At 37.1% G+C, this 16,194-nt stretch overlaps 1 protein-coding gene and 1 pseudogene across 7 annotated transcripts in view; both read right to left on the bottom strand.

Annotated features, from left to right (window-relative positions):
* The window catches only part of RAPGEF2 (Rap guanine nucleotide exchange factor 2), a 209,940-nt gene that overhangs the window by 143,987 nt on the left and 49,759 nt on the right, over positions 1 to 16,194 (bottom strand). For all 7 annotated transcript variants that reach the window (XM_015593293.2, XM_015593295.2, XM_015593294.2 and 4 more), the window contains exon 2: positions 1,337 to 1,407. In XM_015593293.2, the coding sequence (XP_015448779.1) occupies positions 1,337 to 1,407 (71 nt within the window). The remainder of the gene's footprint in view (positions 1 to 1,336; positions 1,408 to 16,194) is intronic.
* Positions 6,596 to 6,714, bottom strand: LOC112483948 (annotated as a pseudogene).

Here is a 16,194-nt window from a genome sequence, read left to right as displayed (position 1 = left end):
AGAGCTGGTTAATGGGTGTATGGGACTTCACTGTGTTATTTCTCTACTTTCATAATCTTGAAAATTTCTATAAGACACACTAAAATGCTCCTTTTTCTATTACATAGATTTCTATTATTGACTTTTATAACCACATATACTATACATACATTATATAATCAATATCTGAATATTATCTATATGTGTGGTTTTACAAGCAATTGAAGACAAATATTTATATTTGCATGCTAAATGATTCACTTGCGTATGATTAACTTCATTTGATTAAAGAGAATTGGTGCTAAATTTTTTTAGGATAGCTGTTATCAAAAACATAAAATTAAAGAAAGATACATACTTTAAAAATTATGCTTGCTTTAATTTGAGCCATCTTTTAAACTCCCAGTGGTTTTGCCCTTTCTAATAAAACTTGACTGAATTTTTAAACACTTAACCTGCAATCTACTTTAATTTAAATGATTTTCATTAAAAATTTAATTTTAGAAGTACTCGATCCTCTTGACACTTTTTTCAATTAACAACTAAATATAAAATTGACATGCTCGCAAATTATTTAGTGTTTAAAGATTAAAAGGGAAGAATATAGAAAAAGTATTCCTCTCATAATTAAAAACTGCTGGTTTCATAATCAGCTACAGTTGGAAAAAACAAAAACCTCCCATTATGCCCTACTTGGTGTGTAATCCAATATGTAATCTTCCCAAAGTCCTTTATTTTGTTTTAGTTAAAGTAAAAAAATAAAAAATAAAAAATAAAAATCGCTGGACTATACGTTTTTGATCTTTTACTATAAAGCCAGATAATCATAAATAAGGTTATCTTATCACCGTACAATAGAAGCGATAATATTTTTATATGAGTAGACCACATAAAAACAACTATGATATAAACGGTGATAAACTGTGATTCCCAAGAAGGGGCATGTCAATTTAATGTAATAAATATAGTACAAACACATAAAACATACTAAAATAATGTACCTAATCACTGAATAGTTAAAAACACTGTGGTTTCTAATGTATCTGAGTGCTAAGAAGCAGAATTTGATTTGCAAAGATGGCAAATAATGCTCCTTTTTGTATATCTACCCAAGTCATGTTTATTACTTTAAAGGGGAGGTGGGGGACAAAAGGGAGAGAGGATATCACTATGGCAGAAATGTCAAAAACTTATTATATGCATAAAACCAAATTCAATTTGTAAAACTTATAAAGCCAAGTATAGGGATTCGATGAGGCAGAGTTTTCATAAGTAAACTCTTTAGTCTTACTTCTTAACTATAATAAGTGATCTCATAACATTCTAGCATCCTATTATTATTCTTAAAATGACTTACCTGAGTTGATGTTCCCTCAGGTTTGATAAGGCTTCCATACCATGTAAATAGGAATACACTATTTCCAGATCCTGTTTGAAAAAAAGAATAGAAATTATTAGATTGACAGGAAAAAGAGGCTTCTAAAACAAGTCACTATATTTACAGACCAAAATATAGATATTTTAAATACGAGTTTCTTAAACATTAAAAACAGTCATTATTAAGAGAAAAGCTCAACTGTATAAATGCCATTCATTACAACTGCCTTTGGGATACATACAAAAGCTATTAAAATATAAAATAAACTGGCTCAAATGTACGAAAATGAATCCATAAGTTGTTCTTTTTATTCTGCTTTTTACCAAGCTATCAAAAGTAAAGTTTTAATTTTAAAGTATAGATGGTGCCAATGTTATGATTAAATCGAATAATTTTCTTAGTCAATATAAAATTAATGTATGTTACTGCATACATTAATGAGCATGAATTCGATTTTTTTAATTCTTACTACAATGACATTTCTTACATATAAAAATGCTTTCTCAAGTGAGAAAGACTTCTTTTAAATGTTTTCTTTAAAAGAAGAGACTATGCATTTGTTTTTCTAGAACATATTGCAATATATAGGGAAAAAAGTCAAAGTTATTCATGAAAGCTCGAGACTGGTAAAAATTCAAAATCCTGCTTATATATTCATATGACAAGCCAAGAAGTTGGTATTTTAAGACTCCAGTAAGCATCCAGAATTATACAATTTGTGAATGGATATTTACTTTCTCAGATTGTTTTGGCTCTTTTGAGTGATCCACTGAATCTGTGGATCAATTCAAGAAGTATTGCCATCTTAACAATATTAAGTCTCTCAATCCATGACATAGGATTTTATTCGTTAGTTAGGTCTTTAATTTCTTTCAACGTTTTTGCACTTTTTAGTGTACAAGTCTTGTGCTAGTTTGGTTAAACCTAAACCTCTATTTCAATTAACAACAAAAAAAAATGTCTGTAGCCTTAGGAAAATCCTTCAGAATAATTCAAACTATATGTGCAATTAAATATCATATATTAGGGGTATAGATAAGGGACAATGATTCACAGAATAACTAGATAAGAAATTCAAAACCTTTTAAAGAGGATATTAAGAAGGTTTTCAGCTTAAAATATTTTTTAGTCCTTAAAACAATATTAGGATGTGTTAAGTAGGGTCAAGTGAGAAAGACCTCCTTTATCATTCTAAATTGTACCAATTTAAAATTTATCAGTATTGGAAAATTTAAGGTGTCTCCCTCTGGTGGTCAACTTTCAAATAAACTGATGGTCTTTAATTTTACTCATCTGTACTCTGTTATGTCTCACAAGTCTTTTAAAAGCTATTTAAAGATTGAAACCTAAAACTAGACCCTATAAATTCAGTACAAATCAGAAAGCTAAAAAACAAACAAACAAACACCTTTCCCACCACTTAGGTAACAAAGTATGCATTCCTAAGGCTTCTTTAGAAGCAATCATAATATTCTATTTGCATCTAGGGAAAGCCAATAAAAATATCCTCATCAATGAGAAGGTCTCTTTAATACTTATAATAAAATGTCCTTCTGAATAATCCTAAAGTTCACATTGTATTTGAGACCTTACATTTTTTTTCACTTAAGTATCTATCAACCCACTATAACCTGTCCAAGGCCTCAAATCCTTTTATTTAAGCAACCAGGCAAGATAATTTATATTCATTTAACATTCGTCAAGCAGATAAATTTACACTACCAAAAAAGTATATTTGGGAAAGTAGTTGAAAGAAGCAGAATTTTTTAAAAACTGGAGAAGGGGGACATCTAAAAGAAACATGATGGAGACAAGAATTTGGAAGCTTAGAAGCAGAACGAGGAAAAGAACAACCTTAAACCTTGGGATACAACAGGACTTGAAATAGCTAAGTCTCTTCGTCTTCACACGAACCAAACAAAATCAAAGTAAAAAAGTATGTCCCTTGACCCAATGGCGCTTTATTAATCTGTTACTTTATAACATTACAGAGTTATAGAGTTGTACAGGGGGCACTTTTCTATAAGTTAAGTCATGCCTGTTACATGTGTCAGTATTGTATACGTGAACTTAACCTTGTATAACCTATACGATTATATAGACTAGATCTATGAACAATAACTAAGATAATATGTACAATGATAACTTGCACATTAGGTAAGATTGTTTAATAGTTGATAAAAGTGTGGAGAACAATGGTGTATTGTTGTCACCTATAAGTGACTGACACAAGTGAATGGGTCAGGAAGCTGTTTACTAAGCCTGTTTTATGGAACTGAGAGTAAAAAGGAGAGAAACTGCATTATATCATTTCTGCATGACCAAATTAAAAAGCAGTTTTCCTTCTATATGCATGTAGCTGCATAAATAAAACATTCGCATCTCACATAATGTTTTGGGGAAGTAAGTTTAAATGTGTCAGTCCAGCAATAAACAACCAAGAATACGGTGCAACTATTTCGATTATTTTAGATACTTAACTAGACTATAAACTTCTTAAATGAATTATGTCCAGAGTTTCTTCGATTACTCTTAGAATAAGTCATCTCAAAAGAAACTTATTTTAAACGGTCTCTGCCACAAAGAGCTTATAAACTAGGGGAGATGACATATATTCTCCATGAACCTGTTAAATGGAAGGCAATATTGTCTAGCTTGAATCAGAGGGCTCTGCAGATAGGTTCTTTCTAAATTTGAAATCTCTTAACTGTAGCTAACAGAGGGAATGGTGAGAAATTGACATCTCAAGAGCAGAGAACAAACAAGTAAATGTAATATTTCACTATGTGGTATGAATGCGACCACCACAGATTTAGGTAAGAAGGAAAAGCAGAGAAGCTATAGAAAAGGCATCAGAAAATTTCTGCTCTCTAACTCTGAGGAATGAAAGGAAATTGACTAGAGATGAACAAATAAAATACAAACTAAAAGGAAGAAGGAATCTGTGGCTTAGCTTTTCTTCAACACTAAATAGCACAAAAGCCAAATATTAGGTTTGCCAAGCTTTAGTGAGCAAGGTAAATAACACTGAAAGGCAAAAAAGGAAGACGAGTTTTCTTCTCCTTTCCTCAGAGCAAGGTGGACTGGGCAATTTTTTGAAATAGGCAACTATAGCCTTTTAAATCTTACAAATTTTTCTACCCTCTACCCAGGTGTTCAGCAGCCTCACATTACACCAAACTTCATTTTGGGGCACCATGGTCTAAAAATTAGACAATCGGAACACAAATGAGGGTGTGAGTGATCAGTGGGGACCCTGAATCTCCTATGGGGAACTATGTGTCAGTATTTGCATTTCCACAGTCCAGACAGATCTCTAGGTGGTATAAGATTTCAGGCAGCACAACCAAGAGAAATGGAATAGGTCAGCAATATATGGGAAAAGATCTGGGGGTGTGGGAGCCACGTGAGGCAGCCCTGCTCTGCTGGGGAACTGCCGCACCCCCGTCCTACCCCTTAACAGTGCACCTTTAACTGCTTCTCTTTACTTTTCACTCAGATGTTTCGACACCTATTTCCTCATAAATGCTTGGCCGTTGTTAAAATAACTTACAAGTTGGCTCGGAATTACCTTTTCCTGGCAAGGAAACCAAGAGGCAACAGAGTGAGGCTCTAGAAAAGTGCTGTTCTTCAAACCAACATGAAATTCGCAAACACTGGGGAAAACTAAGTGTTATGCATCATGAGAAAAGTGTTCTCTCCAAACAAGGAATGTATGGCCTTCAGGAAATTATATTCCAAGATTCTTTTTTTTTTTTTCTATACAAACAAGAGTGAAGTTATGTTTCAATAAACTTGACTATAGTAAAAAAAAAAAAAAAAAAAAAAAACTTGCTGGAGAGTTAAATCACCTGAAGTATTCCAATTTCCACTTCAGTTAAGAAACTAGAATATGTAAACTGAGAACTTTGTACCCTCCCCAACTGCACCTCTCGAGACAAATAAAATTCACATGACTATTAATATTTTTTAAAACCCTTTAAAAATGTAAGCTATTTTTCAAAAAAAGGGAAAAAAAAAACAACTCTGCAGTCTCAAATACAAACAGGAACACATCGCTCTAATCAGGAAGCAGCAGTTTTGGGAACAATAAGCCTTTCCTTCTACCCTAGGAAGGACATCCTTTTTTCAAAAATAGATGCTATTTGAAAGCAGATTAAAGTTCCAAAACCACTGTAGGCCAGACAAAAATATTGCTAGGCCAATAGGAATGCAGTTTTCCATGAAAAAAGACTTTTTTTCTTTCTTTCTTTCTTTTTTTTTCGCTCCAAATGTAAACCATGTATGAAATCCAAAAGCATCCTCCACGTTATTCAGGAGCATGAGTGTTCACAACCTAACCAAACTCTCTTGCTCAGAGTCTGTGAACTCCACGCTCACATAATAGAGAGTTCTCTGCACCTTGGGCTCTTTCTCTAATGTCTCTTTAGAGACTCATTCGGAATGTAATAGGCCTCACAGCAAACTTATAATTCACTTAAAACTAGCTTTTAATTTCACTTGTTAACAGCATCAGGGATTCGCTAACAACGTACAGCACATTTTCACACGATCTTTGGAGAGCCGATGGGAGATATGCATTCCTCCACCTCCTTTCCCACAACCAGCGTTGGCACACCCCCCTTCCTCTCAAATTCTTTGTAAATGATGAAGGGGACATATTTTACGCTTTGCTAAGAGTTTAAAAATGAGTTTTGTTTTATATATGCTTTATATGTGTATTTCAAGTATAATCCCAAGTAAGGTGTTCAAAAGGTACAACATTCCATGTACGAAATAATTTCTTTTTTAAAAAAATGTTGGTTCTTTTAAAAAGATTGTATTTCAATTACCAAAGAAAGTAAGGCCAAGATCGTGCTACAATTAGCGGGCCCATGGAGACCAAATGGTAAATACCTATGGACTTAAACATGAGGAGGAAGAGAAAGGATTATTATCTTAAGTAACAGCAGTCTCGGGATCAGAGACTGTACTGATGCCAACTTAGGCTCCCTTTGCAAAGCCAAAAAATATATAACTTATGCTTCTTGGCCAAAGATCACTAGCAAGCAATTAAGAGAGTTATGTCTCGAAAGTTATTAAATAAGGAGCTTAAAAGCTAGAATAGCCAAGGCTCAAACTCATAGGGGGCAAGAAGGTGGGAAGTCTAAAAGTTTTGCTGAGTCTCTTAACATGGTGGTTAAGCTGATAAGTTTTATTTAGGAGAACTAAATCTTTTTTTTTTTTTTTTTTTTTAAACACCTACAGCACATGGTAGTCCTAGGTGGTCTGCCATCCAAGTACTAACCAGGCCCGACCCTGCTTAGCTTCCAAGATCAAACGAGATCAGGCACGTTCAGGGTGGCATGGCCACTGACAGATCCAAATCTTTTCTACACTAAAACATATAAAACTATTCTAAGAAGACTAATGGGAAAACTATGGGCTTTGGTGTCAAATGGAGGAGAGCGCACATCCTCGTCTCCATCACTGCTGAGATACATAACCCTGGTTGTGATACAGAGACTACATTTTACATTTGCAAATCGAAGTGAATAATATGCTTGGCTAAGCTGTGTGGCTAACAAGATAAATAGTTTCATAACAACAGTGGCACATATAGACCCTCAGAAAACGGTAGCTGATCTTATTACCTATGAGATCTGACTACAAGCACACAGTAACGCCAAGAATATAGAATTTAAAATATTTCTGAAATTTATATACTTCAGAATATACTTCGGAATTTTTATAAATTAATGCTTATGTTTCGTATGTGAGTATCTCTCTACCCACCCAAAAAAGTTAAGTGAATTATTTATATAAAACACATAAAGGGCTCCTAAATCGCCTGCTTTATAAATTCAGATTTTTACATCAGGTTTGGCAGGCAGAGTATGCCTATTGCCTCTAGAGAACATGCCTGTTCGCACTATTTCAAGGACATCGTGTCAAACCACCTGCACCGAAGCTCCTCGGGCGGGCTTTCAAACAAAGCCCAAACAACCAACAAGCTCTTGCACCCTCTTCATACAAATGACTGGCGTTCTTTGGGTCCAGGTCCCTCGAAACGCACTCCCCCTTGCCCTCGCTCTGGTGAAAGGCACCCCTCCCCGTCCCCACTGGCAGTGACGGCTTCCTTCTCAGTCATCGAAGTTTTTACCAGCTGGACCACTCACATTTGGCCTTCCACGTGTGCTCTGTGTGGTCACTTTACGGTCAGGGGTTTACGATTTGTCTCCTCGGTCAGAGAATAAACACACATGTGGAACAAAGTCACTAGTTTTCCTTTATACCTCATTTTAATCTCTGCATTTAGCAACAGACTGTGGGGGCACTGAATGCAAAGAAAGGGGAAGGAACGCTCCTGCAGAGGTGGTGGTATGCGCGGCCTTAAAGCGAATACTCCTGAGAGTAACAGTGAAAGGAAGGAAGGGAGGAAACGTGTTTTCAATCTTCGGGTTCAGAGCTGGGGAAAAGGCCTACCCGCACAGACGGAGACGATTCTGAAAGTGGCCACAAGGTGGAAGCCCAGACCAACAGTCCTTTCCTGAGACTGGAAAACTGTCCGAGGGTCTCACATTTGTACTTCTGTTATATATACTTAAGAGATTTGAGTCTTTAAAAGGTATTCTTTAAATCATCTCAGAGAATATGATGAGTCCTTTCTCCTCATGCCCCTAAGTAAAGAGGGCGGGAGAGACAAGTCCATCAGCACTCCTATTCAAATTGGTGAATTTCTATCATTCCGAGCAGTGCAAGATCTTATTTTAAACCAGCCTCCACATCCCACACATCTTTGTAAAGCACCAGAGCATTTAAAACAAAAATGTCAAATCACTACACTGCTGAGATGTTTTGCTCCATCCCAGTCCCTCACGTCCCTAGAAAGTTACATCATCGCATATTTCAGGAAAATGTAAGGAAAAAAACCCGTGGTGGAGTGTATGATTTTCAGTAAAATTCTTAAATATATAATTTCAACCCTAAATATTATGAAGGCTGTTTCTGAGCTCACTAATTTACACTGAAAGGAAACACAAGCCCCCAGAGCTGTGATTTCATCATTCAAATTCATATGTCAAACCCAGGAAAACCTAGTGATTATATTACTTGTCATCTATGACACAGCCTGGATATATTTATTCAGCCTCGGATCCCTAAGCATTGTATCTCTACAAAACACATGCGTAAGGAATTCCAGTACAAGGTACAGATTCGAGCTATTCTGTTTGTGTAAAATTTCTTTGGGTGTTTCCACCAGAAAAGGCATTCTTTATATCTTTTTGAATACAGAATTTTGAACAGTTTCTAAACTTGAGGCAAAAGTAGTTATAAAGTATTCATCTCTTGAATTAACCATGAAAATTACAAGTGGACATCTGAGTTAAACAGACCACACAGCTTAGGCCATGGCACGTTTGTTTTAAGTTGGCATAAGGGCACCCCAAGAACAGTCATGTTTCAGGAGAGATGAGTTAAATACAGTAGGAAAGTATTTCATAAATTCTAAAAGATAGATGAAGTGTCGCACATAATTCTCATTCTCAAAGAGTTTGTCTCATTGAAGAAAATGCAAGAGTTAAATGATACAGCAACAAAGATGTCACAAGGCAGTTTTATGATTATTGAAGGAGCAGTGTTGTGTTTAGCACCATAGAATACACATCTTATTCCCTATGTTCACTCTCGTGCCCTGGGGAAAACCACCATCTAAGCAGATAAAGTTCACTTGTGAAAATTTAAATTTCTCCTTAGAAGAATCAACTGTTCAGTTGTGACTAAAAACCCATCTTGTGTACAAATAAGAAAAATATCAAGTGTCTAAATCAGTCTTTAATTCCTGTTTTCAAGAGTCGATATAAGTATTTCCTCTTCAGAACAATGCGTTATCACCGAGCCTATGACAGCTTCCCAGAATTCACCTCTTAGGCAGCAAGAACAAACATCAAAATATAATCTCTCAGACTGCAAAATCTGCAGTTAAATTTTAATTTCACATGTATAGATAAACATACTAGGAAATTATCTGCAGTAAACTTAATGCTAGCCTTGTTTCTGCTCTCCATGATCAAGCTATAGCAAGCAGTGAATGACTACATTCTAAGCTAACACTGAAACATTTAACTGTGTGCGTGCACACGCAGACAAACACAATCTCTCCCTTTCCATCTCCCTCTCTTATAAAATGACTCTTGGACTCTCTTTCATTTAAACCAAAATGTGTGTGTGTGTGTGTGCATAAGCGTGTCAACTGAACAAATTCTCTCTTCCTAATTCTCCTTTAACATAACAGTTAAAACCCTTCGGCTTGGTGTTCAACTCATTTCCCATGGCCGGTCTGGCTCTGGTCGAACCCTGTAGAACGTTTGCTTGGGGTGGGCGGAGCGGGGCTGCCATGCACCATCCACGGAACTCAATGTCTGCAACGAGGGGCCTCTGGGTCCACAGAAATCACCCTCAGGATGCCTCAAGTTTCAAATACCGACCTAATTCCAGAGGCTCAATTAACAGTCCTTATTTTGAACCATTTACCGTGCAAATGTCAATATTCCTACAGTGGTAGAGTTTAGATGGTCCTAACATAATAGAACAAAGCAGAATAGGTCACTGAGGACACAGGCTCTTTATTGCCTCTTAGTAAAAAGGAAATGCTTCTGAATAGACACAGGTTTTAAATATAGAACACTTCATTGCCATTTTTCTAGGACAAAAGACAAAAATAATATGACATCTGTTTTTCCCATCTTTAAAGTTTTACCAAGGAGTCAACCACCAATAGTATTACTTATTCTCAAAACTTTTCCATTTCTCAAGAGGACAGGAGACGCAAACAAGAATATTCTACATATGTAATTAAAGCCTTCCAACTTCATTAGTCAGAAAGGCACTAAATGCCAAAGATATTTTAGGTACTGTCCAAAACTGATCTCTTTCAGTTCTACCCATAAAAGGTGAGATGGAAGAGAAGAGGGGAAGTTGAACCATCCAACCAGACAAACACTGGGGGAAGGTGGTGGGGCAGTTAAAGAAAAAGAAGTGCACTATTAGATTGTAGAATCGGACATCTTTATTTATCCCACTACAACTGTTTTACTTCCCCCAATTATACAGGATGTGCCATGCATGCATGACGGCTTAAACCTGTGCACGTGTACATTAGATTTATATGCTAGACTCCATTACAACCATACATAAAAAGCCCTTTGCCCTTCATAACAGCAACTCTCTGACATACGCACACACTCTCACTCTCGAAGCCCTTGGAGCATCATTATCAAGATTCTCCAGAAATCAAGAGGCAAAGAGCCCTTGGTGTGGTGACAGTGATCATCCTGTGACGTCAGCTGCTCTAGAGAAACCATCACAACCAGAAAGGGAGATGAGAAGGAACAGTGGGAAAATGGGTCCCAACTCCACATTTCCTAAAATATGTGTTCATGACTTAATACGTGTGTTACTTTTCAGAGCCGGTGTTATAAACGGTAGATGGATTTGTATTATCAGCTACTGCATCCTAGAACCACAGGAGCCATATGGGAAGGAAAGGAAAGCTATGAAATTCCCTTTTCCTGGTAAAGGACAAATTTCAAAGATGACTAGTAAAGAGGTTCCAAAAGTAGGTCCACAGGAAATGTTTCACTAGTGCATGACAAAATGAGAAAAGGACGATGTGGTGAGATTCTCGATCAGCTAAACATATTCGATTTAAAGAGCGCTCCTTTATTTTGAGATTATAATCATTTTTTCCTTTTTTTTTATTTTGCTCTTATAATGTCTTTCTTTGAAATTATACTGATACTAGATGATAGTAGTTCATTATTTTGTCTCGTATCATTAATAGAAAATTTTTTTAGCTGCCCACACTATGATGGTACCTTAATTTTTGAATGGTGACCATGGAGATCAATGGTTTTACTTGATAAAATCCAAAAAATTGGGACACCCACTTAGACAACCAGGGGTGACGAGGGTGCTGCAAATTTCCAAAATTATTCACCCCTTACTTCCAGCTCTATTCTCAAAACTTTTCAGAGAAAAGTATTCTAAGTATTTTGACCCTCCCCCCAAAAGAGATTTTTCAATTATTTTTATTAAAGAAATCTCTAACATTAGAAACTACCGATGGAACTGTGGGCCTTGAATCAGAATGGAAAATTTGCTGAAAATACGGCAAGATGTTTTGGGCAGAGTAGACAATCAGTGTGAGCCCTTTCGGGCAACTCTCCTATGTATTCTCCCCTTGCCAGGCCTCTGGCCTTAAAGTATGAGTCATGTGAACTACACTGCCCAAATTCAAAACTTGACTCTGCCACTTACTCGCTCTGTGTCCTTGAACAAGTCACTCAACCTCTCTGTGGCTGTTTATTGATCTGCAAAATAAAGATAATAATAGTATCTCGGTTCGGATTTACAAAGTTCTTAGAACAGTACCTTTAGCACATAGTAGGCACTTTTTTTTTTGAGCACCAGCTACCATTGTTATTACTCAATTTTAATGACAATTATGGAAGTCTAATGGGTGCCACAGGGTGAAAGACACATCAGTAATTCTCTGGCCAAAATGTGTCAGGCAGCAGAGACTTCCTGGCAACAAACTTGGAATGGCATTTTAGATTTTTTGTTTTGTTTTCTTAGATAATTTCTGGTTTTGAAGTCAAATGCAATGCTGCAGTGCTCTAACAGCAGACGGCTTAAGTAAAGAACGGCATCCTCATATTCTTCCAAATGTAAATGAAGACTTCTACTTAGTCCTAAATTTCAACAGAGATTAGGGTTATGGAGGGCACAAAATCTGTTCAGTTGTCATCCTTTCCCTTCACTCACAGTTCACAGGTAAATCCAACTTTCTGAATACTTGCTCTGTGCAAAGCCCTGTGCTAGAATGTCGTCCTGGAGACACGAAGATTGATACAACACAATTCTGGTCCTCAGAGAAACTGAGTCTGTAAGGACAGATAAAACATCCTCACAAATGGCCACCATGCAGTATAGAAATTCAGTTGTAAGTCACAGGTGTCGGAAGACAAGGTTTCTTTCTTACTCTCAAATTCAGCAAACGCTCTCTGCCGCTCAGCCATTGCCGCCAGCCGAGGTCAGGACTTCCATTCACGTCACATATATTCTTCTCTCGCAGGCCATTGGCCCTCAAACCACATATTAAGCAAATTAATTATACCAGAAATTACAAATATCTACAACCTCACTCTTTTACATGACACACCGTTATTCAGTCTCCACCACACATAAGGAAATGTGATTAGACCCTATATTTAGCATCGAATCTTTCTTTTTACCATTAGAGAAGTGGTGTTATTTCCAAGGTGTAGTTTTATCTAGTTATTTAAATTTATTATAGGTAAATAATAAAATATACAGCAATAGCTTCTGGCAAAAAGTACAAACAAACTCGCACGCCTCTGGGCTTGAAACCCAGCTGAGCAGAACCAACAGCACACTGACCATGCGTGAAGCCTGGCCTTCTAATAGCTGCATCTAGTCTGCTGTCAAAGCCAAAGCCAAAGAAAGTGTCATTTAACCCTCCTTAAGAGAAAGAAAGAGGGAAGGCAGAGGACATCACTGCTTCCTCTCCATTCACAGATCACTCACCATTATTCACAGTAATGTTCTAGCTGTTGACTGTACGTGTAAACTCTGTGTGCTTTAAGAATACCTATAAGCGCATCCTTCTGAATATTATCATTTATAGTACTTCTGGGAGATCTGGCTTTTGAAAACATCCAACATTCACCCAGAACTAAGCCTGGTGAATGAGTTGTTTATTTAAGCTCAAGCAGGTTCAAAAATAACAACGAATTAGATGAAATAAAGAGGTAACCGCCTTGCGGTACTCACTGAGCAACTCTGACAATAGCACCAAGGTGCAGTCCAAACGCACTGTGAGCAACAGCACCAGAGTGTCTATAAAAACTGTACTACTTGGAAACAAGCAAAATTTTAGGGATAATAATTAGTTATATAAGCCCTGCTTTATTTTAAACTTCATTATAGCTGATCCTCAATTTTAGTAGAAAAAATGTTAATAAATCAAAATGAAACAATGGATAATTGTGGAACTAGATCTACTACATTAAACTACTTATGCTTAAGTGTCATTTAACCCTCCTTAACCCTCGAATATATGTTTGAGTATAAATATCTGTTATACTTATTTTTCCGGAACTAAGCCATTGTTTTATTCATCAAAGTAAATATTAGATGCCACTGAAATGGTCTACATGTTACCTTTACAAACGCTTGCTTCATCATGCCAATGAGGATTCTACCAAATACAATACAGGTATCACCCAAGGAAACCAACTGACCTGTTAAGTGCAAAAACCTGAAACGCAGAAAAAAGTCTGGCACACCAACACCACGTACCACCACCACCCCAAAAAATACTCATGTTAAACCTGCCTTGAATATTAGTATCCTGAGCAAAAATTAATTTTTACAAATTAAAAAATAACAGAAAAAAACCAGAATGACTACTTTTTCTTCTTTATCATCTTTTGATATGTCTTTTCTGAAATTAGTAAGTTTTTCAAGCATATAGAATTACACATGAATAGCACACACGGAGATTTTTAAACTATTAACATTGTGTTCTCTGTATCATTTTCAATTCTCTTCTTAGAAATGAACAAGTTTCCCCTTGTCAGAAAATCTTCACTTGACCCTTCCCAAAGCCTCTACAGCAGCGGTCTCCAGTCTTTCTGGCACCAGCGACAGGTGCTCCTATGAGAATCTAATGCCTGATGATCTGAGGTGGAGCTGAGGCAGTGATGCTAATGCTGCAAATACAGATGAAACTTTACTCCCTTGCCCACTGCTCACCTCCTGCTGTGAGACCCGGTTTCTAACAGGCCACAGACCAGTACCAATCCCCAGCCCGGGGGTTGGCAACCCCTGCTCTATAGCAACAGCTCTATTTCTTGGCCAAGATTCTGGAATGAGAGGTGCACCTCTTTTGCCTATTTTCTCAACTATTCAGTCATTGTATAAACTTTTGGAATGTGATCTTGTCCTTAAATTTACTGAAACTCCTTTCTCTCAAATCACTGATTTATTGCCTTTCTCCCCTGTGCCAAGCACTGATTCTAAATGCTAAGGATGCACTAGTGTACAAAACAGACAAAAAATCCCTAACCTTGAACATATTGTATCTAGTTGGACAGAGAGGCTGAATAAGCATAAAAACTGTTAGATAGTGATAAGCAATAAGAAGACAAAATGACAAAGGAAAGAGAGCATGAAATGTCCAAAAAGGTGATCAGCGCTTAACCCTCCTCCCTCCCCTGGGTCCTCAGGCTATACTTGGTCTCCCCAAGCTGAGAAGCCCATGGCTGGTCTTTGAATCTCACTCCTCATTATAAGGATCCCTTCACTTAGAAATCACACCTACTCTCAACCTTTCTTTACAAGTGACTCCAAGACCTTAACTTTTCTTACAAATTACCACGATCATCAGCTGACTACTTACTATTTGAAGCTGCTAGAACATCACTTAAAACAGTAACTAATATTCTCACTAAATTTCCCCCAAAAGGCTAACAATACTTTTAGACTTCTCTTCTGCTGCTGGTCCAGGTAGCCCAGCGATTCCTGTGAAAACCCTAGGAGTTACCTTCAACTTGTAGTTGCTACTTGGAGCAGCTCTCTTCTCTTTTTCACACATTTAATTCATTTTTTAAAATCCTGTTAATTTTCCCGTCATACTTTTTTTTTTTCCATTCTATTTTCAATGACCTGGAGTTTCAGGGTCTTCTCCCATTTTATCATGTATAACATAAACAAAATAAGGGACCCCAAATAGCTTTTTAGGCTTGCCCTCTGCTAGGGAAAAACTACCGTCGATCATCATATTTCAAATGCGTCACACGAGCATTCAAGACTTTCTGCATCCTGCCCCCAAGGTCCTATCCCAGCTTGCTCCCACACTTCCTCTGCTCCGGTCTCCACTGGAAAGGCGCTTCTGCCTCCCAGCACGCTTCCTCACGTATCCGTTGCACAGTCCATCCCAACGGGCATCTCAACTCACATTCTCTGAAAAGCCTTTTCAGACCACTCCACCATGCTCTCCCCTCCTCTAATCTCCTAAACATTTATTAACACATCGTTCATAAGGAACTTATTATATGTTCATTTTTACTGTTGGTATTTTTTTAATATATATGTGAAATATCTGTGGGAACAAGTCAATAAAGGCAATACTCAATAAAGACCATATGCTCCCTGAGAGGGAGCACATTTTGTACCTCGTTTTATTCCCCATAATCCTAGATGTCTAAAATTGCTGAATTTTGGAATATGAGTAGCCGAGGGCTCTACAGCGAGGAGCTATGCCAATTTATGTAGTCTGACTGGTTCTGAGGCCTGGAGAGATTAACAAAGGGATGGCACTAAAATCCCAACACAGGAGGTAAGTGAGATTGTGTCTCGTCAATATTTCTCACCTGCAAAATAAATGCATCTTTCCTCTAGAAGCACCCGCCCCTCTCACCCAGTAGCCCTCCTCCTCCTGCACCTCACCCGGCCTCACTGCCAGAGCCTCAAAGGGCTTGTCTGGTCCTAATTTATGCCTCTGCTCTTTTCCTTACATCCTTAGAGCATTAATCTATATTTGGCCAGCTCCTCCTTTCTAATTTCTTATTTTTCTCTTTCTTCAATTCTTTTGTTTTTTATTTTTCTTTTATCCCGTGGTTTTTTTTTTTTTCAAATCTTCCACAATAACCATTGTTTACACAATATGTTCAGTGTCCAACATGCTGAAATAAAAAATACCTGCTCTGTACTCAATCTGATATGACTTCTTCACTAATGATAACTGGAGTTCGAAAACCTTTAGTCAAAGA

The sequence above is a fragment of the Pteropus alecto genome, unplaced genomic scaffold, assembly GCF_000325575.1.
Source record: "Pteropus alecto unplaced genomic scaffold, ASM32557v1 scaffold166, whole genome shotgun sequence".
In the NCBI taxonomy this organism is placed as follows: domain Eukaryota; kingdom Metazoa; phylum Chordata; class Mammalia; order Chiroptera; family Pteropodidae; genus Pteropus; species Pteropus alecto.
The sequence above is the reverse complement of the archived record's forward strand: the minus strand, read 5'-3'. Positions and strand labels throughout refer to the sequence as shown.